The 24,963-nt window shown below is 34.7% G+C and overlaps 1 protein-coding gene across 1 annotated transcript; it reads left to right on the top strand.

The window, feature by feature from the left end:
• Positions 1 to 8,275: 8,275 nt before the first annotated feature.
• Positions 8,276 to 24,607, top strand: dhrs7ca (dehydrogenase/reductase (SDR family) member 7Ca). The gene is made up of 8 exons (NM_001013539.2): positions 8,276 to 8,364; positions 10,190 to 10,237; positions 11,066 to 11,222; positions 13,355 to 13,467; positions 13,565 to 13,775; positions 18,174 to 18,266; positions 21,569 to 21,724; positions 23,701 to 24,607. Exons 2-8 carry the CDS (start codon positions 10,217 to 10,219, stop codon positions 23,907 to 23,909), a joined length of 960 nt encoding a protein of 319 aa, NP_001013557.2. The 5' UTR covers positions 8,276 to 8,364; positions 10,190 to 10,216; the 3' UTR covers positions 23,910 to 24,607.
• Positions 24,608 to 24,963: the final 356 nt, after the last annotated feature.

Raw genomic sequence — 24,963 nt, 5'->3', positions numbered from 1 at the left:
TAACTCTACATTAATAGATGTTAGTAGGCAGTTTATAAATACATCTATAAATGCAGTTCTCTTAACTTATATGAACATGTATAATGTGCTTAATGATTGTGTTTTCATAATTTGATGTTTCATTTTTCGTTACTAAATTGAGTATTACATTATTTACAAAGCATTTATTTTAAAATAGGTGTCTTTTCAAGTTCATTCAAATTGTGTAAGTTAATAATTTAAAAAAGATGATTGATGATTAATGTGATTAAACGATGATTAAAATGATAAAATATTCTCATTTATTTGTCTTATTATTCAGGCATATATTATTAGTTAGTTTGCATGTTAATAAATGCTTCAATAACATAACCCCATGCATTTATGTGACCTAATCTAAAGTGAGGACTGTTTATGCCCTTTTAATCCCCTTATAAATGACAATTGTAGATATTATACAGTTTTACCACAGTTTTTTATTAGGCATTTAATAATTACTAAAAAAAGATATTGCTATTGAGAACTACCTTCAAACTATGACCAATTAATAAGAAATAACCAATTACTTATCACAGAAGTCATGTCTATATAGTGAACAATGGGGGTTCTTATTTAAAATTATTTATAATGTATTAATTATATTTCAGACATTTAGCTCAAACACATTAGAAGATGAGTGTAAGAATAAAACAAACACAGTACAGAAGTCTGAACAGTTTAGGTAGACCTAGTATCTCAGGCACCAGTGACTGTTGCTGTCTTTACTGTATCTTAAAATCTATTGTCAGATTTAATTGTTATTATTTAATTATTCTTGCTATTTCTCGTGCTAGTTTTGGATGAAATGCTGAGGTCAGATTTCCCAATCCTGCATTTGTTGATGCTCATATAATGACTGAGCAGTGTTACTCTGTTTGTGTTGTGCAGGACACTTTGAGGATGTTGGAGAGAGACGTGGCTTATACAGTCACTGGAATTTACATCATCAGACTTGTTAAGACATTTTAAGACTCAACAGTGAGATCCAGTTCAACACAGCATTAGAGAGTCACTGATATACTGCACTAGTCATGATCAGATATATGAACCTTAAAGGATGTTACACCTGTATTGTGTAGGACACACAGAGAATGACCAATATTTGTACAGTCCTGTAATCATTATTAAATGTTTGTCTTTGCAACAAAAAGCGAGTCGCTTTAATCTGCAGATACTGCTATATAAACTGAGTCAGAAACTGTCCAGATCCAAACAGCACACAAATAAAGACAAATCAAGAGACAAATTCAAATACAGGACTCAATAACAGAGAAATTAAATGATTTCACTGTTTAATGTAAAGTCGAGCTCTTACAGTATCATCTGTTGTCCAAAAGCAGAAGTGAATGCAGTGAGGAGGTTTTTGTCATGATGTGAATCACTGTGATACCCACTCACGAGCAGAGTCATCATATGTCTTACAGTAATACACTGCAGAATCACTGACAGCCACATTACTGATGATCAGACTATAATCAATACTTGACTGAGCTTTAGATGTGAAGCGGCTGGAGGTAAAACCATCCCCATAGAGATCAGGTGAACTGTGAGAATGATAATATCTCAACACAAACTGAGGAGCTGCGTTTGGAGTCTGTTTATACCAGCTGACATAATTACCATGATCCTTTTCAATATTACAGTCCAGAGTCACAGATCTGCCCTTGTCTTCAGTCATTATGGAGGGTTTCTGAGTGAGCACTTTCGCACATCTGACACCTGTAAAATAATAATCAATAATATGAATGTGATGAATCTGTCGTCTCTGCTGAGAGATCGGCATGTCTGCAGTGAAATGTGTGACTTACATGACAGAAGAGTGAGGAGAGAGCAGTAGAAGATGATCAGCATGATCTGGCCTGTGAGGAGCAGTTTGAGTTTAGAGACATGAAGACGATCAGAGAGAAGGAGACGCTCATATAGAGAAGAGAAACTCTGACAGAGGGAGGAGCTCCACACTTCACACAATCACTCCATCAGCAAACACCAACTGCTTCATCTAATGTTCATATGCTTTATGTCAGAGTTAAATCAACACTAGTCAGTGTTATTCTGTTAACAGTATTATCGCTGAAGTTAGAAAGGTGATTAGATTAATTATTGACAGGGTTAAACTCACCCTCTAGATCAGCTCACTGTTACTCCCACACACACTGCACACTCCTGACTGACAGCTCAGGGTTCATCAGATATTTGTTACCGTTTGGTCCATTTCACCATATTGTATAACAAAAATAGGTTGTGTTTGAGAATTGCATGTCTGTTAAAATAGACCATTACAGGTTACTGAATAAATCAGAATCCAATTCTTATCACTGACACACTGAAAACGCATATCTCAATCATTAATTATTATTTATTTAACTGCACATATAAATATATGAATGAAGCATGCCTACTGTATGTACAGTATCACACAAACCACTGATAAAGCTGACTATATCACATCAGTAGCTGTTTTTGATCTTTTTGTTGTTGTCATTTGTCATTATATGGAAAGATCAGTCTGGATGATCTGTTAATCAATGCATGCCAAATTAATCTTCATTTTTAAGAGTTCACACTTAGCTGATGATTGATTATAAGCAAGTTTGGCATGCTGTCCCGGGAGAGAGCCCTGAGCCCAAAGGTTCTTGAGCCCTGGGCTCCCTCACGTTTGAAGGGCGAGAGGGTAGCCTTGAGCTCAGGTAGATCTCGACAACTCCCTCTTGATAAAAACTGATGACTAAAAATTGAATGCTATTAAAGATGTGCTGCAGGGTGACAGATTAACTGTAGTGCAAAATTCAGATTTTATCAATTCACTTGTTGTGTATGTTTTTGGAATGTGGGAGGAAACCGGAGGACCCGGGGAAAACCCACGCAAGCACGGGAAGAACATGCAAACTACACACAGAAACGACCACCGGCCTGTTAAAGGACTAGAACCAGTGACGTTCTTTCTGTGAGGTGACAGTGCTAATCACTGGGCCACCGTGCCGCCCTATAGAGGGAAAGGTGAAGAGGTAGGGGTGGAAGGGGGAATTCTTCAAATCGAAGATGACTGTAGTGAAAAACCCTGACTCTTTATAGTGGGTTATGAATGGCCTGATTGGTGGATCATACATGCTAATGCAGAACCAGCCGTGTTCAGTCATAATCACAAGATCCTCTCGATATTAGTTTATAAATAAACTTCACTAAAAGTAATTTAATGTTAATTTTAATGATTAAGTGAAATATAATGTAGTGAAAATGCAGAATCTGTGCTGTGTTATTAATCCTAGATGTGAAGTTGAGCTCTGATCATCTGTTGTGTAAAAGCAGAAGTGAATGTGAGCATTGAGGAGGTTTTTGTCATGATGTGAATCACTGTGATACATACTCATTAGCAGAGCTGTCCCATGTCTTACAGTAATACACTGCAGAATCACTCACATCCACATTACTGATGATCAGACTATAATCTGATGTAGATGAGTGTGTTGATGTGAATTTAGGAGCAGCAAAGCCAGATCCATAGATAGGTGAACTCCTGGTATGATAATCGTATAACACATACTGAGGAACTCCTGCTGGAGTCTGTTTGTACCATCTAACACCAGAATCAGTCACTGTCCCCAGATTACAGTCCAGTTGAGCGGTTTGTCCTTTACTGACTGTGATTACTGGACTCTGAGTCACTACAGTCACTCCACTGACACCTGCAGAACAAACACAAGCTTTACATGAGATCGTGTGTCCAACACTTTAAACTGTCCATCAGACATGAGGAAACTCACAGGTCAGAAGAGTGCAGACAGAGCAGAATATTGAGATCATCTTGTGATTTGGTGTCTGTGACGTGTAAAGATGAGCAGTGCTGTAGAATAAAGCTGAGATGATCAGAGAGAGAAACTTGAAGACTGTAGAGACACTAAAAGAGACGCCCGCCTCAGTTTCACAGTCATTTACATAAACCCTGCTGAGCTAACAGGTGTCTCATGTGTGTGAGCGTGGATGAGCGCGTTTGTGTGTGTGTGTGTGTGTGTGTGTGTGTGTGTGTGTGTGTGTGTGTGTGTGTGTGTGTGTGTGTGTGTGTGTGTGTGTGTGTGTACGTGAGTGTGTGATGGTTCACTGCATCCACTTTAAGTTATAATTAGCATCTCGATGCTTGCCTACATTGCTGTGTGTTTTATGCATATAAACATCAGGTAGAGCAGATCTTAATAACCATTATCAGATAATAATAATATTAATAATAATAAACTTTATTTGTATAGCACTTTTCCAACATACATGCAACTCAAAGTGCCTCACAAACAACAACAAAAGTATTAAAATAGACCACAAAAACTCATCACATATACTGAAATAAAAGCATTCATGTACGCAAAATATAAGTATATATCCACATGATCACACACACAATAGTCCTTACATATGCAAGCACACACCATACATTACATACATTAACCTACAACAAAATAGATAAAATGCGCACACCTAACAAACTTGTTTAATCATACGCAATTTTAAAAACATGAATACTTGGGGATTCTTTCACTTCAAGAGGGAGACAGTTCCAAATTTTTGGAGCATAATGGCTAAAAGAAGTGCCGCCAGATCGCATCAGGTTTACAGGATAAAATTCTAAAAGTCCAGCACTAGAAGAGCGTAGCAAACGGTTTGGATTATATTTTGTTAAACAGTCGGAAATGTAGGAAGGTGTCATGTTGTTTAGTGCTTTATAAACTAATAAAATAATCTTAAAATCTATCCTTTGGTGCACATGTAACCAGTGTAATTCTATTAATACTGGTGTAATGTGCTCTCGTTTCTTTAATTTCATTAAAACTCTGGCTGCTGCATTTTGTATCAATTGCAACTTCATTGTAGAACCCTTAGGTAGACCAGTATAGATAGCATTGCAATAATCAAGCCGAGAGAAAATAAAAGCATGAATTAATTTCTTGGCATCATCAAAAGATAGGAAAGAACGAATGTTGGCAACATTTCTTAAATGATAAAAACATGAAAAAAGATAAAGTTTTACACTCTCTAAAAATAAATAACGGTACCTTGATTACTGTTATACCCTGATCTATTTGTGGAAGTCAATATTAGGACAGTGAACTTACTTATTGTTAATATCACATGTACATACAGTCTCTGACTGACCTCACACTAAATTTTGTAGGAATTTAGTCAAAATTCATCAATATGTTAATCACATATAGTGGATTTTGTCAAGGATTTGAATTATTTTATTACATTTGTCAAGTTATGTAAGCAGTATTTGGATTTCAGAGATCCTACAATAAAAAAAAAATATATAGTAAATACTGTAGTGTTTCTGAACCATATTGTATTATTGTACTTGAATTCATCTGTTGTGGTAATTCTAGGTAAAACACAATATATAAAGTATTTCCAAAACTTTAGTTTTCTACAACTATATAACTTTAAACTTTATACCTTATAACTTTATACTGCAATACACCACAGTTTACTGTAGTAAATACTCAATTATACTACACCATATATTTTAATATGCTGTAAAATTCATTACCAATGAGCTGCAAACACTATAGGCTACATTATAGTTCAAAACCAAAAGCATTTACTATAAATTACTGTAGTATTTTTTGATGTGGGATTCTTATGAATATAGGCTATATATAGGATCTTGCATTCTGAAATAGCTGCATTGTCAAATATGGTCACAGAGAGAACTTATTTAGAAGAAGTGTTATAAGAGCTCTATATAGGCAAGAGTTCTGACATTATCATCACTACAGCAACCTTTACAGAAAGTAGTTGTATGTGTGAGTAGCAAACTAAAATAAAGCAAATAGCAAGTCAATAGTTTCTTCCTTCAGAAGCTTATTTACTAAACAATCTGTCCAAAAGTGCAATAAAAATGCATTCGCTGAAGCATCTTGCTTTACTTGGCTCTGAGCAATATGTAGAGATAGATATGTACTGGAAAACATTCAATATATATTACAAATCCTGCAATGTTAAAAGTGTTTCATTGTTTTAATAAACCATCCAAAACCGAGTGTTCCTTCATTAAAGTTTAATAATATGACCTGTGGTTATAATATATGGAAAGGGGCTTTGGTTGCTGGTATTTTACAGCCTCTGTGTTTATTTTAGAAGCAGGTCTTGACAGAGGCATGCTTTTCAATGTCTGCTAACGATAGAGCTGTGTTCAGTTTCACGTGTTTTCCAAATGCAATCCCAAAGTCAGCCAGAAGTTGATGTCAACCGATGTCGGCCACAGCTCAGCCTTACTAGGCTCTTAAATGTTTTTTGTTAACTGGCCCACATACCAGTGTTGTCAAAGTATCGTACCAGAACCTCAAAATTATCGTATTTGGAGGAAAATTATCGTACACAAGTCAAACTGAGAGTATACAGCTATTATCTAGACACATAGCGTTTTGACACAACGTGCAAATTACCACAATACGTAAAAATAAAAAAAATAGGTTCCTTAGTGGGAAAGTTCAAACTCCACCTCTGAGTTGATGTCATTGAATGTTGCCAGATGTTGAGGGATTTATTTTCTGAGGTGTGCATGTGCATGTGTGCTTTGTTTTGATGAGACTAACTTTGTAAAAAACATGTTCACAAGACACACTTGAATAGGGAAAAACGAGAACATCAAGGGAAAACTCCAGTCCTACTCACCTTCCTTTACAGCACGAATTGTTTTAACATTATTGCTTAAAAGATCGACCTCAAACTGAAAACTACTGACCTAACCACGGGCACCTGCAGCAGGAGCGTTAACTCGTGAGAGAGAGCCATTCTCCACGTTGATTGGCTGAGAAGAGGCAACGTAAGATGAGATAGAAAACGTGCCTAATGCCGAGTTCAGACTGCATGATTTTCTAACTAGACGTGTCACAGATGTTTTCACACTGCATGACTATCTGGGCTAGCGTTTCGTCGCTGCTTTGTTTACACTGCAAGATGGTTCGGCGACATGGACATTCACATTGCATGACTTTACTATAGGGAGAATCGCCGACAACTTCGTCCAAACTACGTCTCACAGCCAAAAACACGTGTATATATTTTGTTATTAACTACATAATGAGAAAGAAGCCTTTAATGGGGTAGAACATGTACATGTTTGCTCACCTGGGTTTAAAGGGAATTAGCCATTTCTCCTCAACGTTAATAATAAACTAATTTCTTTTTGTATGAAACGTCAAACAGACACGGTTGCTCCTGAGTCCTGTCAAACCTCCACTAGTTTTTCCTCCATTTTGTGGGTTCAAATAAACCGAAAAAGAGCGCTTTTAACTTCTCCCCCAGCCTCCCGCTGGCCTGCAGCAGATATACACACACGCACACACAAGTGAAAGCTGCTCTCTCATTGGCTGTAGGTGATCGCTGATGTTATTTTCAGTCAAAACTCAATTCACACGGCATGATTTGAATCGCCGACAGCTCCAGATATTTAGCACGCCAAATATCTCACAGGCATCTGCGACTCATCGGCGACTCTCTCAGATCGCGTTTTTGATCGTTCATACTGTGTGATTGTCACTCACATGCACGAGCAGCGATTTGCCTGTGATTTCAGGCATTTGTCGGCGATTTCTCAAAACCTGTCGGCGAGCCAAAATCAGGGCTAAAATCACGCAGTCTAAACTAGGCATAACTCTACCTACTTCTCACAGACAGTACAAGAAAAGATGCAGCTAGATCAATAAAAAGCCCGAAGATTACAATGAAGTTACTTTTAAATGCCATAAAATTCTGAATTTATCGTACATTATGGGATTTTTCTCATTATTGATCGTACATCGTACAGAGGTCGAAATTATCGTACAAATGTGATAATTATAGTACGTCTGGCAACACTGCCACATACTGCAAAAGGAGCTGTGAGCCTGAAGAAAATTCCCGCCTTTTCAGAACATATGGCAAAACATATATGGTAATAATCTGGCCCATATCTGTTCAGCCATGCCATACCTCAGCCACATGTGCCAGCTATCACCCACATTTGGGCCAAATGTTCTTGCTATCTGGGTCTAGTGGGCTTGTGAAAAGTGACACAATGAAAATACTGATTAGCTGTTAATGCTAGTCCACCTAAATGCTTTGGGTACTGCTTAAATGGATGAAGCCTATTATGATATAATAAAATACTTATGAAACACACCGCTACTTTAAAGCTTTGTAGAAACTCACTGACTCACAGGCTGCTATGTATACACGACAGCTTCAGCTGTGGTCTAATTACAGCACTCAGACCATGTGTGTGTGTGTGCAAAGCTTTGTAAAGCACAGAGAAGTTAAGACACTCACAACCACAGATGCTAATGCTAAACATCTACAGAAGCTTATAGACCCATGTTTGTGGTAAGTAATCAAGTATAATATAAAATATTTGGACATAGATTAGTTGTGTTGAATGTGTTTGATGTTTTCTGTGTTTAAAACATGTTCCTTCAGTGCTGTTAATGATGTCTGACTGAACATTATCTAGTTTGTTTTGTTCCTCAGTTAGCTCTGCAGTAATGCTAATTCAACGCTGGAATATATTTAGAGATCTTCTCAGTCGGCATGCTGTAAATGCTGTGAACACAGAGCGTCCATTAAACCATCCTGATAGACTTTATAGTGGTTTTTACTCCATGGTTTAACAACTATTGAACCCTCATTGCACATTTGGGTTCATTATGACCCAAACAAGATTCAGAAAGCACAGAAATTAACATAACGACTGATAAAGACACTGTTAGGTGGTCAACTCCATATTGACTTTAAACACTTCTGAAGATACAACATGATCTAAAATTAATCTAAATGTCTTAAGACTACATTTTATGTTATTTTTTTACTTTTTAAAAGTCAATCAAATGTAAATTACAATGCTCTTCCAGATAATTTGGTGCTGTGACCACATTTCTACAATTACCAAAAAAGGTCTGCACTCAATTTATTAAATGAATGACAGGATATATACAGTTGAAGTCAGAATTATTAGACCCCCCCCCCCCCCGAATTCCTGTTTAACGGAGAGATTTTTTTTCAACACATTTCTAAAAAAATAAGATTTTATAATATAAAATAATATTTGACTTGATATTTTTCAAGACACTTCTACACAGCTTAAAGTGACATTTAAAGGCTTAACTTGGTTAATTAGGTTAACTAGGCAGGTTAGGGGTTATTAGGCAAGTTATTTTGTAATGATGGTTTGTTCTGTAGACTATGAAAAAAATCTAGCTTTAAGGGGCCAATAATTTAGCCCGTAAAATGGCTCTTAAAAAAATTAAAAACTGCTTTTATTCTAGTTGAAATAAACCAAAGAAGACTTTCTCCAGACAAAAAAAAAAATATTATCTGACATGCTGTGAAAATTTCCTTGCTTTGTAAAACTTTATTTAGAAAATATTTTAAAAAGACAGAAAAATCCAAATAGCCTCTAATAATTCTGACTTCAACCGTATATTTTTTAAATCAGCCGTGAGCCAGTGTCACCTATGAATTAATTTAATAAATTTTTAAGTTCAGACCCTCTTTGGTACGCTATAAAAAATCTGCTAATGAACAATTTGCAAATTTTGTGATTGTTTTCTGTTTAATTACGATTGTTAGTTGCATTATGGGATGTTGATCCCTGCTCTGCCGATTTTTAATGTTGAAAATTCAACTCTACAGTTTAACAAAGTCACTTTTGACATTTTAGAAATAACATATGGGGAAATAACTCTGTAAAACAACAGAACATGCGCTTGCAGTTAATTAGTAGGCTTTTGTAGCATGACTTACAACACCAACCCAGACAATAAATCACTATTTATTAAACTATTAAACTATTACAAATGTCAATAAAAAATCACTTTTTTTAAACTTTTGAAGATTAAAAGCTGTTGCAAGAAATCCTAAGGTTCTATAATGTTCATAGATGGTCCCATAAATATAGAAAACTGATAATTTACACATACTTTGCACAATTTAATTGACATTTTAAATCAAAAAGAAATCAGTAATCTGCAAAACATTTTTTTAAATTGTTCAACCAGAGAAATAAGCCATTTTTAAGTGGTCTCTTAATTTGTTGAATGATTGCAAAATTCAGCTGAAATTCTGCAGAAAAAAATTGAGTTTGATAACTGATAATGTCTGTCAAGGAATGGCTTTAATTCATATTAATGTACATTTTTCGCTGTTGTTTAAGGTCCAACGTTACTGAAACACGATCAACATGGGGATGAGTGACATTATGGTGAGAAATGACAAGTTATTTATCAAGCTTTGAAGCAAACCATTTACAAAAATCTAAAATTGTATCATTATGTACTCTGTTGTTTCAGGCTGATATGGCTTTTTTAATTATTTAAGTCAATTGAACTACCTTGAATGTATTTAAGCCTTTTAGAGGAAAATTTAAATGCTTGGTATAATATTGACAGAATATTCATGTCATCACTGCTGAAAGAAATACATTAATGCTGGGAAGCTATGTTTTAATGCTGGTATACTGGTCTTGCTGGTCTCAATGCAACAGACCAGCAAGCCCACCATTAAGACCAGCATTAAGACCAGCATAGAAACCAGAAAGACCACCAATAATACCAGCAAGACAAGCATTAAGACCAGCAGGACCCCCGTTAAAACCAGCAAGACCAGCAGGACAACCATTATGACCAGCATAAAGACCACCAATAAAACAAGCAAGACCAGCATTAAGTCCAGCAAGAACAACATTAAGACCAGCAGGACCAGCATTAAGACCAGCAAGACCAGCATTAAGTCCAGCAACAACAGCATTAAGACCAGCAGGACCAGCATTAAGATCAGCAAGACTAGCATTAAGACCAACAAGACTAGCTTTGGAACCAGCAATACCAGCATCAAACATACCTGACCACCATATGCTGTTTATTTATCAGCAGGGATTAAACAGATATTAATTTTAATAGAGAAACATGATTCTGGTTTGGAGTGACATTAGGGTGAGCAGTTATTAGACTCATTCTCAATGTTCTGTAGTCATTCCATCAAACAGTATGGATGTATTTGTATTGCTGATCTGTTGTTTGGTCTCTCTCAGAGGCTGGATGTGTCCTGGGCTTGGCTTGTGCTGTCGGCGGTTCTGCTTGCAGCTGCTGTCTTTTATCTCTACACACTGATACTCAGCCATCTGGCCAAGACAACTGTGAGAAACAAAGTAGTGCTGATTACAGATTCACTCTCAACAGTTGGAAACGGTACTGCTCTGCAATGCACAACCAGACCAACTCTTTAGAGAAAAAAAGTTCATTTCAGCTTGGCAGAATATAAATACTGCTAAAGTACAAAATAAATGAAAACTAACCATATGGTTTTGTAATCTCACATCGCCAGTTTTGTGGTGAACAATTCATCTGTGCATGTCATTATAGAAAAGAATTGTTTGCTCTTGTAATCTAAAATTGAAATTTGAAAATGCACTTCCTGTTTGTTTTCAATTAAATTCTCAGATTATGTCTGTCTGAGAGATTGGGCGTGGCTAACATACTTAACCACGCCCGCTATCAGTTTTGACAACAAACAAAAAAGGTGAGTAGGAGGAGTCTGTTAGGTTACTCTTCTAAATCTTATTTCCTGATCGTTCTGAATGAATTTTCTACTTTACTACAACCAATCAGCTCGTAGTAGAAAAAAACAAGCCACACCCACTGTTTTCTTATTGAATATATTCCAATTCTCAACTGCATCACAATACAACATACAAAAACACTGCTTCTAATTCATGTGAGCTTTAAAGAAATTTACTGCAATTAATATAAACACATATTTCTGTCATGCTTCATTATGTTATTTTTACCACCAAAAGCATGTCACCTTTTTACAAATTGATGCTAAAACTGTATAACTGTATTCATTAACCAACCCAGGCTCATTCTAAAAACATAGCCCTATATACATTTCTGGAGAACACTAAATATGTCCCTGGAGCTACATTTTTAATTTTTTATTTTTTACAGTTTTTGCTTTCGTTTTTGAATCCACGATTCGTGAAAAGGCCGATGTGTATGCTTTTTCAGATCTCAAATTTCTCTCGTGAGTGCCATTGGCACCTGCTTTTCTCACGTAAATCTACCAGAGGCCACTGCTGACTGACTGACCGACCGAATAATAGTCTTTTGAAAAGCAATCTAGAAAAAGCCTGGATTTTTACCATGTTCTCAGATTTTACCACATTCTTACCCTGTTATTTCCTGTTTTTGTCATACCTGCTTTATGGAGTCTTTCTTCACCGTCTCAAACCTTGTCACCCCATTCGCACCTGTATTTCCCATGTAAATCCACCTGAGGCTGCTTTTGACTGACTGACTGAATGACTGACGATTAAATGATCCCCTACTTAACCCTTTCCCTAAACCTCCGCCCTGCCACCCATCCCAAAATTAAATTATGAAAACCAAGTACATTAGCTATGTATGTTTCTATCCACCTATTTATGCGCATTTTGGCTATGCGCATAAAAAAACGGTTGATGGAAATCATGTGCATAAATTTTGAAAATAACTGAGTAGGAAACTTTTTATGTGATAAGAAAAGATGCGCATAAACTATGATGGAAACACTTTTACCGCACAAATTCCAGTATGCACATTAAAAGAGATCATGTGATTTTGTGTTAAGAGATCATGTGATGATAAAAATGTGTGTGAATGGACAAACCAGCAGGCTGAGCACACTGTAAACCATCTGAAATGTTGAATTGGTCATTCTAAAATGCAGTAACCGTTTCAGTATTAGTGTTATTATATTAGTAATCACCTCCAGAATCAAGAGCATCTGTGCTCCGCGTCTGACACCTTCAAACGCCACCGCCTGTTCACTGCCTGTCAGGATTACCTTCTGAGGTGCAAGTCATTTATTAAATGAAGAAAAGATTGATGCAGCTTCTCTGACCACAGCAAATTCAGTGTTTACTGTTGATCTTTGGCACCAGATAATCAGGAAGTGACGATTTGACTCGTTGGATGGAAACGCTGCTTTATTCGCTCGTCTTTTATGCCATAATCCAGTTTTGGCATAAAGTTAATTTGCGTTTTTGGATGGAAACAGAGCTGTTGTTAACAATTAGCAAATATGACTTAATTGTTTTTTTCTGATCTTCTGAAGCTCAACAGTTTTTGTATCTTCAGTGATTCTTTTTGTTTACAGCCAGTGCTCAATATTAATTATCAATCAGCACTTTATTAGCCATTTACTTCAACACACTGCAGAATGGGATCATATTGTATATGCTCAGTGTTTTATTTAACACTCTAGACTGGTCTCTGCAATAAATAATTTTCAGATGTTTGCAAATATTTCTAATTTTATTAAAAACTGTGACTGATTTCAGAATGTGCCAAACTCTTCCACGCTGGAGGAGCCAGACTGATCCTTTGTGGAAGCAACTGGGAAAAGCTGGAGGCTCTTGCTGAGCAGCTGACGAGTCAATCAGATCCAACACTTGTGAGTGCAACATTAACAGCCACAACACAATCAGAAAGGTTTTGACCCTAATCATGTATGTGGTATAAACCCAATCCTGTGCAACTCTACCGCTCAGACTTTTCCACCCAAACTTGTGGAGCTGGACTTCAGTGGTATGGAGAGCGTTCCTGAGGTGATCTCGGAGATCCTGGAGTGTTTCTGCTGTCTGGATGTGCTTGTCTTCAACAGCAGCATGAAGCTGAAGGCTCCTGTTCACAGTCTCTCTCTTCAGATGGACAGACTGCTCATGGACGTCAACTACTTTGGGCCGATCACACTGGTTAAAGGTAAAACACCACAGATCAACAACTGTCAGTCCTGTTAATGCAAAAAAAATTTTTGCAACTCTGCACTCTGTTTCTCTTTTAATACAATCGCAAGTGCCCTGCAAAGTGGATACACTGTAAAAAATGTTCTCATATCTTGTCCAAATATTTAACAATTATTAAATTAAGAAGCATTTTCTAGACAATTAAGTACACTGTAGAAAAAATCAGTAATTTTACGATTTATTTCCAGCAGCTGGGGTGCCGTAAAAACTTGTAAAATAACGGCAGTTAAATTACAGAAATATACAGTAAAATAATGGATATTAAATTACAGAAATTTCCTCAAATTAAAATTTCTGGTAAATTTCTGTCATTTAATATCCGTTATTTTACAGTAAATTTCAGTAATTTGATATCAGTTATTTTACGGTAAATTTCTGCAATTTATTATCCATTATTTTACGGTAAATTTCTGTAATTTAATATCTGTAATTTTACGGTAAATTTCTGTAATTTAATATCTGTAATTTTACGGTAAATTTCTGTAATTTAAAATCTGTTGTTTTACTGTAAATTTCTGTAATTTAATATCTGTTGTTTTACTGTAAATTTCTGTAATTTAATATCTTTAATTTTTTGGTAAATTTCTGCAATTTATTATCCATTATTTTACGGTAAATTTCTGTAATTTAATATCTGTAATTTTACGGTAAATTTCTGTAATTTAATATCTGTAATTTTACGGTAAATTTCTGTAATTTAATATCTGTTGTTTTACTGTAAATTTCTGTAATTTAATATCTGTAATTTTACGGTAAATTTCTGTAATTTAATATCTGTAATTTTACGGTAAATTTCTGTAATTTAATATCTGTAATTTTACGGTAAATTTCTGTAATTTAATATCTGTTGTTTTACTGTAAATTTCTGTAATTTAATATCTGTAATTTTATGGTAAATATCTGTAATTTAATATCCATTATTTTACGGTAAATTTCTGTAATTTAATATCCGTTATTTTATGGTAAATTTCTGTAATTTAATATCTGTCATTTTACTGTAAATTTCTGTAATTTAATATTCGTTATTTTACAGTAAATTTCTGTTATTTAATATCTGTTGTTTTACTGTAAATTTCTGTAATTTAATATCCGTTATTTTACGGTAAATTTCTGTAATTTAATATCTGTTATTTTACGGTAAATTTCTGTAATTTAATATCCATTATTTTATGGTAAATTTCTGTAATTTAATATCCGTTATTTTATGGTAAATTTCTGTAATTTAATATCTGTCATTTTACTGTAAATTTCTGTCATTTAATATCTGTTGTTTTACTGTAAATTTCTGTAATTTAATATCCGTTATTTTACGGTAAATTTCTGTAATTTAATATCTGTTATTTTACTGTAAATTTCTGTAATTTAATATTCGTTATTTTACAGTAAATTTCTGTAATTTAATATCTGTTGTTTTACTGTAAATTTCTGTAATTTAATATCCGTTATTTTACGGTAAATTTCTGTAATTTAATATCTGTAATTTTACGGTAAATTTCTGTAATTTAATATCTGTAATTTTACGGTAAATTTCTGTAATTTAATATCTGTTGTTTTACTGTAAATTTCTGTAATTTAATATCTGTAATTTTATGGTAAATTTCTGTAATTTAATAACTGTAATTTTACGGTAAATTTCTGTAATTTAATATCCATTATTTTACGGTAAATTTCTGTTATTTAATATCTGTTGTTTTACTGTAAATTTCTGTAATTTAATATCCGTTATTTTACGGTAAATTTCTGTAATTTAATATCCATTATTTTACAGTAAATTTCTGTTATTTAATATCTGTTGTTTTACTGTAAATTTCTGTAATTTAATATCCGTTATTTTACGGTAAATTTCTGTAATTTAATATCTGTTATTTTACGGTAAATTTCTGTAATTTAATATCCATTATTTTATGGTAAATTTCTGTAATTTAATATCCATTATTTTATGGTAAATTTCTGTAATTTAATATCTGTCATTTTACTGTAAATTTCTGTAATTTAATATCTGTTGTTTTACTGTAAATTTCTGTAATTTAATATCCGTTATTTTACGGTAAATTTCTGTAATTTAATATCTGTTATTTTACTGTAAATTTCTGTAATTTAATATTCGTTATTTTACAGTAAATTTATGTTATTTAATATCTGTTGTTTTACTGTAAATTTCTGTACTTTAATATCCGTTATTTTACGGTAAATTTCTGTAATTTAATATCTGTTATTTTACGGTAAATTTCTGTAATTTAATATCCATTATTTTACGGTAAATTTCTGTAATTTAATATCCGTTATTTTATGGTAAATTTCTGTAATTTAATATCTGTCATTTTACTGTAAATTTCTGTCATTTAATATCTGTTGTTTTACTGTAAATTTCTGTAATTTAATATCCGTTATTTTACGGTAAATTTCTGTAATTTAATATCTGTTATTTTACTGTAAATTTCTGTAATTTAATATTCGTTATTTTACAGTAAATTTCTGTTATTTAATATCTGTTGTTTTACTGTAAATTTCTGTACTTTAATATCCGTTATTTTACGGTAAATTTCTGTAATTTAATATCTGTTATTTTACGGTAAATTTCTGTTATTTAATATCCGTTATTTTACGGTAAATTTCTGTAATTTAATATCCGTTATTTTATGGTAAATTTCTGTAATTTGATATCTGTCATTTTACTGTAAATTTCTGTAATTTAATATTCGTTATTTTACAGTAAATTTCTGTTATTTAATATCTGTTGTTTTACTGTAAATTTCTGTAATTTAATATCCGTTATTTTACGGTAAATTTCTGTAATTTAATATCCATTATTTTATGGTAAATTTCTGTAATTTAATATCTGTCATTTTACTGTAAATTTCTGTAATTTAATATTCGTTATTTTACAGTAAATTTCTGTTATTTAATATCTGTTGTTTTACTGTAAATTTCTGTAATTTAATATCCGTTATTTTACGGTAAATTTCTGTAATTTAATATCTGTAATTTTACGGTAAATTTCTGTAATTTAATATCTGTTGTTTTACTGTAAATTTCTGTAATTTAATATCTGTAATTTTATGGTAAATTTCTGTAATTTAATAACTGTAATTTTACGGTAAATTTCTGTAATTTAATATCCATTATTTTACGGTAAATTTCTGTGATTTAATATCCGTTATTTTATGGTAAATTTCTGTAATTTAATATCTGTCATTTTACTGTAAATTTCTGTAATTTAATATTCGTTATTTTACAGTAAATTTCTGTTATTTAATATCTGTTGTTTTACTGTAAATTTCTGTAATTTAATATCCGTTATTTTACGGTAAATTTCTGTAATTTAATATCTGTTATTTTACGGTAAATTTCTGTAATTTAATATCCATTATTTTATGGTAAATTTCTGTAATTTAATATCCATTATTTTATGGTAAATTTCTGTAATTTAATATCTGTCATTTTACTGTAAATTTCTGTAATTTAATATCTGTTGTTTTACTGTAAATTTCTGTAATTTAATATCCGTTATTTTATGGTAAATTTCTGTAATTTAATATCTGTCATTAAACTGTAAATTTCTGTAATTTAATATTCGTTATTTTACAGTAAATTTCTGTTATTTAATATCTGTTGTTTTACTGTAAATTTCTGTAATTTAATATCCGTTATTTTACGGTAAATTTCTGTAATTTAATATCTGTTATTTTACGGTAAATTTCTGTAATTTAATATCCATTATTTTATGGTAAATTTCTGTAATTTAATATCTGTCATTTTACAGTAAATTTCTGTAATTTAATATCTGTGATTTTACAGTAAATTTCTGTTATTTAATATCTGTTATTTTACGGTAAATTTCTGTAATTTAATATCTGTTATTTCACGGTAAATTTCTGTAATTTAACACTTGTTATTTCACTAGTTTTTCCAGCACCCTAGCTGCTGGAATTAAACTGTAAAATTACAGATTTTTTTAAAAGTGTATAAAATATTTCCTAGAAAATGCTTCTTTATTAGTCACAACCTGACTCCCTCGTGTGTTTGTTTTTCTCATGTGACCTTCACCATGTGCTCCTTTGTTCCAGTTCCACCTGTGTTCATCCCCCATGTGTCTAATCATTGTCATTACCTTCATGTGTATTTAAGTCCCTGTATTCAGTTCCTCCATTGTCCGGTATTCTCACTATGTCAATGTCTGTCTTCACACCATGTTCTTCCTGTGTTCATCTTCGTAAGTCTTGTAAATAAATATACGTGTTTTGATAATCCTGCAAACTTGTGCCTTTTCGAGTAAACCCAGGCGTTACAATTCCAAGTGATTTGTAGCAGATTGCTGAGTTTCATGACTGACGCAAATGTTTTTTCCTCACAGGTTTTCTACCATCGCTGATCTCCAGAAGATCAGGTCACATTCTTCTAGTCAACAGCATTCAGGGGAAACTGGCGATGCCCTTCCGCACCACATGTGAGATTTTACACTGGTTTACATTGATGTTGATGAATATAAACTTAACCTGTGGGTGAATATTGCCCTCAGTGTGCTCCGCAGGTGAGTGGGCTTAACAAACCACCTGTAGGATACACTCTCCTTTCTATATGCTTGGAAGGGGGGAAAACAAATAATTTAAGTAAGTAAATAAATAAATAAATAAATAAATAAATAAATAAATAAATAAATAAAACTTGTAGATTTAATAACTTATATGTACACTACCTGACAAGAGTCTTGTTGTCTATCCCAGTTGTAAGAGCAACAAATTATAACTTGACTTCTAGTTGATTATTTGGAGAAGTGGCAGAAGGTGGATTTTTCTGACGAATCATCTGTTGAACTGCATCTCAGTTATCACAAATACTGCAGAAGACCTACTGGAACCAGCATGAACCCAAGATTCTCTCAGAAATTAGTCTGCATAATGGATGGCAACATCAACAGCCTGAGGTATCAAGACATTTGCGCTGCATTACAAACCACAGGAGAGGGGGAATTCTCCAGCAGGATAGCGCTCCTCCTCATACTTCAGCCTCCATATCAAAGCTACTGTAAGCAAAGAAAGTCAAGGTGCTCTTGGTTTGGCCAGCCCAGTCACCAGACATGAACATTATTGAGCATGTCTGGGGAAATAGATGAAAGAGGAGACATTGAAGATGAATCCAAAGAATCTTGATGAAGAAAGCTTTCTTTGCCATTTCAGATGACTTTATTAATGAATGATTTGAGCCATCTCAAAGATGTATGGATGCAGTCCTCCAAGCTCATGATGGAGACACAATATTCATTCTGTCTCCACTGCAGCATGACTTTATATTCTATACTGGACATTATTTCTGCTAAGTTCAAGACTTTTGTCTAAGCAAAGTCAGACCTTACTGTCCTAATGAAGTCATTAAAAATCAAGACATGATCATATTTTATTTTAGTAAAATAAGTGTAATCTAGAGACTTTACATAGGCATTTTATATAAGCCACTTCTGATACCATCTCATCAACTAGAAGTTATTATATGCAGTTCATAAAATGTGGATAGGAAACAAGACTTTTGTCAGGTGGTGTTTGTCATTTATATACTGCTACTATGCTGATCTGCTGTGCTTCTTTTATCCTCACTTGTAAATCGCTTAAAGGATTAAAGCATCTGCTACATGAGCAAATGTAAACGTAAACCTCCATATTCTCCTCATAACCTGTTTACATTTAGCTGTTTGAGGACTGTTTGACCCTGAATACAGTGTGATTCTATTAAAAACATTTTTATAATACAAATGCTAATTACTGTATATTAGCCATTTAGGATGCAAATAAACCTTAGTAACACTTTAGTTTGGGTCACAATTCATGCTATTAGAACTCGCTTATTACCCTATTATCAGTAAGATATTAACAGTTCTGTAACTGAGGTGTAATTTTAGTCCTGATTCAGGTGTGTCTGAATCCCTGCAGAAGTGTTTACTGTCATCTATTAGATTAGAAGAAATTCTCTCCGACTCCATGTCTCATTCGAACATTTACCAAGTTGTGGTTTTCTGAAACAATACAAAAACAATCTCACATGAGTAATTTTAAAGATAATTATTAGAACATCAAATAACAATGCTTATAAAACATGAATACAAATTGCAGTAACCGCACACCCTGTGAGGGCAAATAATAGGAGCAGCCGTTCCCTGACTGTCCACAAGAGGGCGCTAATAGACCAAACATGACTGAGGCACATTTCCAAAGATATAATAAATCAAGTTTAAGTGGTAAATAACTCGATGAAACAATCGCGTTTATCTATGTAAATGGTTTAGATTACGTGCATTAAGTCTACTCCACATGAAAGCAAGCTTAATCATCAACTTTCTTCAATTACAAGTGCAAAATCGGACATTATGGCGCTATTGCTTTATGGATGCATTCCACCCGCAATACAAAATAACAAGGCATTTACATCAGTCAAACCAAATGCACCTTCTGTGCACGCACAACTATATACATCAGCAGCAGTGTTGATCTGCATGTAAACATTAGCAGATAAGCGGATACCTTTCACTTTGCAGCGATTTCAGTTCAGGTTTTGTCTACTCTTTTTTTTTTTTTTTTTTTTTTTTTTTTGCAATTTTAGTAAAGAACATACAAGGGCAATAACAACATTAAATTAGCATCCAGTCAAGTACAATAGAAGGTGAAAAATATTCAAAAACAAAATTTAATTTTATATAAGTAATTTGTAATTTTTAATAATTATTTTTCATTTTAAATAATTAACAGTTGTTTTTGCTTTGGTATTTTGTGTTTCTTTATTCGTGCATGTAATGACTTATTTCTATTTTAAAGTGGGTAAAAAAAAAAAATTTCAGAGCCCATTTACTTTTATAAATAAACAATTTTCCATTTATAATGAGCAAATTAACAATATGCCAAATTTTGAAATCATCTGTATTCTCATAAAAAAATAAAACATCTTTTTTCTTTGAATTCCAATGCAATATTCGTACTCTGCTTAACAAAAAAGAAAAGATCACACCAAAACAATTGTGTATAAATACAATAGGTTTTGTCTGCTCGGCACACCTGCTTCATTTCCTTCTCCAAGTCCTCCCGCCCATTAAAGTGACGCTGCAATGCTTATTGGTCAGCAGTACAATGCTCCAAAAGCCTTTTGAACAAGTTCATTAGTAGTTATTATACAGTATTATGTCATTCACGTCATTTCAAATGCTGAATTAATATACAAACATAGAAACATTTGGAAATGGTTGCACAGTAAAATGATACAACAATACCAGACAGGTTCATAATGATCAAAACAAATGCATAAACAATAGTCAGTAAACCTTTTATCAAAGCTATTGAAGAACAACCATTGTGTTAGGACAATTTTCAAAATCCTTTTTGGCCCACTTTATATATATATATAAACAAAATGCCCACAACACTATTAGAAATATGCATTAGACGAAGGACGCGTAGTGCTGCCGCCTCACAGCAAGAAGGCCGCTGGTTCGAGCCTCGGCTGGGTCAGTTGCCGTTTCTGTGTGGAGTTTGCATGTTCTCCCAAGTTGGCATGGGTTTCCTCTAGGTGCTCCGGTTTCCCCCACAGTCCAAACACATTTGCTATAGGTGAATTGGGTAAGCTTAAATTGTTCGTAGTGTATGTGTGTGAATGAGAGCTCATTAATAAGGGACTAAGCCGGAGTGGAATGAATGTATGTATTAGGTGTATACGGTATGTTGAGTATTTAAATGTCTTAATCACTGTGAGATGTTTTGTATTGTCCAGATGCTGCTTCCAAGCATGCGGTTCAGGCTTTCTTTGAGTGTCTGCGGGCCGAGGTTCAGGAATATGGAATAACCGTCAGCACCATCAACCACACCTTCATTAAAACCAGCAGCTCAATTTCAAAGGATGAAATCACAGCACGATCCATGAAGACGGGTGAGTGAACGCTGATAGTTCCAACCCAGGCTCATTCTGAAAACGTACCCCTATATACATTTTTGAAGAGCGCCAAATATGTTCAGGAGCTACGCTTTATTGCAGTTTTTGTTTTTGCGAATCCACCAAAGGCTGCTGTGTACACTTTTCGAGATCTCAAATTTCTCTTTCGAGTGCCATTCATGCCTGCTGTTCTCAGGTAAATCCACCAAGAGGCCGCTGTAGACTGACTGACCGAACTACAGACTTTTGAAAAGCAGTCCAGAAAAAGAAAAGCCCCCTGACTTTTACCACCTTTTCAGATTTTACCACATCCTCACCCTATTATTTACATGTTTTTTTTTTTTTGGCTTTTGTTTTATTGAATCGTTCTTCACCAGACTCAAACCACGTCACCCCATCAACTCCTCTCTGTGTCTCAAGTCGGCCGATGTATGCTATAAGCCTCTTGACAAACTGGTAACAGCGGAAAAGCCGTCCATATGAAGGTAAGCTGTCAGCTGCTAGCGCGAAAAAGAATGGCGTCATACCGCCTGTCGCATTCGTTTTAAAGGGCCATGAAACCCCCTCGTTTCAGCAGGGTGTTTTCACACCTCTACTTTGGAAAAAGTCAGAAAAGTGGGTGTGTCCAGCTCTGTTTGGGGGGAGTGTCGGGGGAACTAAAGAGGGATGGTGTGGGAGTGTCTATTTGGGCACGCTGAGTTTCAGAGTCAAAACACACACATACACACACACAGGGGAGAAAGTGACTGTGTTTACATGGACATCTGTAGTCGAATTATTTGCTAAATAATTAAATGGTGGACTTTAACTGCAGTTTGGCTCTTTCATTCAGGGAATTCATTCATGCCCCTCACGACAAACGAGATATTTGATTGGAGGAACTGCTCTAAGCGTGTGTTTTTCATGCAATGTTTGATACCGCACGGCGAATGAGAAAAAAAAAACTCTGCATTTCCCGGAAACTTAGATGCACACGGCAAGTAGCGTCAGAAAGCTGCGTGTGTTATTCCGGTCACTAAGAGCGGTGAAAATCCTACACAAGGTTAAAGTTTGGTTGTGGTGCTAATACGTTTACACTCGGTGCAATTGTTAGTTCGATACGAACAAACTGAATAAACAAAGAGCACTGGTCGCTCACTTACCAAATCTGTAGAGACAGGACAATCACCAGCAACTAGAGCCGCGTCTTTTTTAAGAGAAGACTACAAGCGAATCCGGATCTCAGCGTTTGCAGATGAGAACAGCTCTCAGGTAAACAATGTTCATCCTTAGACACGTAAGTTATTGTTGTCTAGCGTCGCGTACACTGTTAATCCACACGTGACTCCAGCTGCGCTCTCAAAGAGAGAAAATGAAAACAAAACTTAACTGCAGCAAACTATAAAAGCAACACTTCACGCTTGTTTTGCCAACACAATGTGGCGTCTCTGTCGTGAAAACACTGTGACAGTAATGAATATTAATGAAGTTGCACAATAGAGCGCGCTGATTGGTTTGAACCAAGCCTTACTCATGCATTAATGCATCACTCGGAGATGTAATAAGACACACTCTGGCACAGACGTCCAGTCTGCACGCTGGAATACACGTTATTATGTCATGGTCGTGACACAGCTTAAAAAATTTGTTTCCAACCGGAAGTACGGATTTGCTCATAATAACGCAAAAAACAACCAATTTACACTTTTTAGTGAAATATAGGTGTCCTAATAGTGTTTTTAGCAGTGTGGGAACACATATACGACTGTCAACAGCTTAAAACATGTGTTTTGGTGTTTCGTGACCCTTTAAAGACAAAATGCAGCCATATGTACTGAATTTGCGATCTCCAGAAATGTATATTGGCCTACGTTTTCAGAATGAGCCTGTGTTGGTCAGTTCATAATACAGAACACTGACCGACCCATATATGATTTATACCTCTTTTTCCTCTGTATTGCCCTGGACCTTCTGCTTTAACTCTGAACATGCAGACCACAGACAGACCCCTCCTGGAGTGAGCCCTAAAGATGTGGCCACTGAGCTCCTGAGGACTTTGAGTAGTAAAAAGAAGGAGAGTTTAATGGCTCGCTGGGTCCCTAAAGCCGCTCTGTATGTCAGATCTCTGTTCCCTAACTTGTTCTTCGCCATCATGGCGGCAAGAGTCAGCAACACTGTAGCGGAGGAGATGCCAGATGACTGAAATCCAGACACCTCACTAAAGTATAAAACATACACAAACATGGTATTGTGTTTGACTTTATTAATAAGATTGCATGAACTTAAAATATATAGGAATGAAGTATGTTTTTAAAGGGCTGAGAACGCCCTCTCTTTCGGTTCAAGTCTACCTCAGAATAAAAATAAAAAAAGCATCATAATGGGTGTGGAGCGCAGACCCGCACAGGTTTCATGCACATACACAATCTAGGCAAGCACACACAATCTACGCAAAATACATATCGTTAATAACGAAGTAGTCTTCTATTTTTTATTTGTTTGTTTGTTTACCGATGAGTAATTCCTCAGGAGCATTATCGCCACCTACTGAATTTGACAAATATGGCGATCGTGACCACCCATGCTACTATTGTCATTCATTAGGATGTGAACAGTTTATGGTTTCCAATTTCAGTAATTAGGTTGCGATCACGAACTGAAGAGCGGGGGAGGATGCATACGGGTTTGCAATCGTGAACTGAAGAGCCGGGTGGCTCCGTCGTAATTAACATCTGTCGTAACTATAGTGTTTGCTGAATTGTGTGTGCCTAAAACATGTGTGGGTCTGCATGTCTGCAGCTGGATACAATTGCACAAAATGAAACACAAACTGTTAGGAGATGCATGACTTTATAGTTTACAAAGTTAAAATGCAAATAAATAAAGAGTATTTTAATTCTCTGCTTCATTTGTTATTCGTAATTTCATATACACAAAACCACAATTGATATCATTAAAAAAACAATCGTGTTTATATAAACATTATAAATGAGGAGGACTTTTCTAATGTAAACACAGTGGAAAGCAGTGCAGCAGGTCTCCTGCTCTATCTACTTCAACCATTAACCCTGCCGGTAATCTGGAGGGTTTTAAACATAGGAGAACACAGCAGCACGGATATAGGCGATGTGTCTGAATAGTAACAAACTCAACTGATAAAGGAAAGTTCGCCATTCTCCAATTCTCATACAGCTCTCCTGGAAAAATGCTTGCTGCAAACCAACAGCTTGTCTGGATCAGCCCTGACAGCAACGCAG

Source organism: Danio rerio, chromosome 3, assembly GCF_049306965.1.
Source record: "Danio rerio strain Tuebingen ecotype United States chromosome 3, GRCz12tu, whole genome shotgun sequence".
In the NCBI taxonomy this organism is placed as follows: Eukaryota; Metazoa; Chordata; class Actinopteri; order Cypriniformes; family Danionidae; genus Danio; species Danio rerio.
Note: the sequence above shows the minus strand (reverse complement) of the source record. Positions and strands in the feature narration are given on the sequence as shown.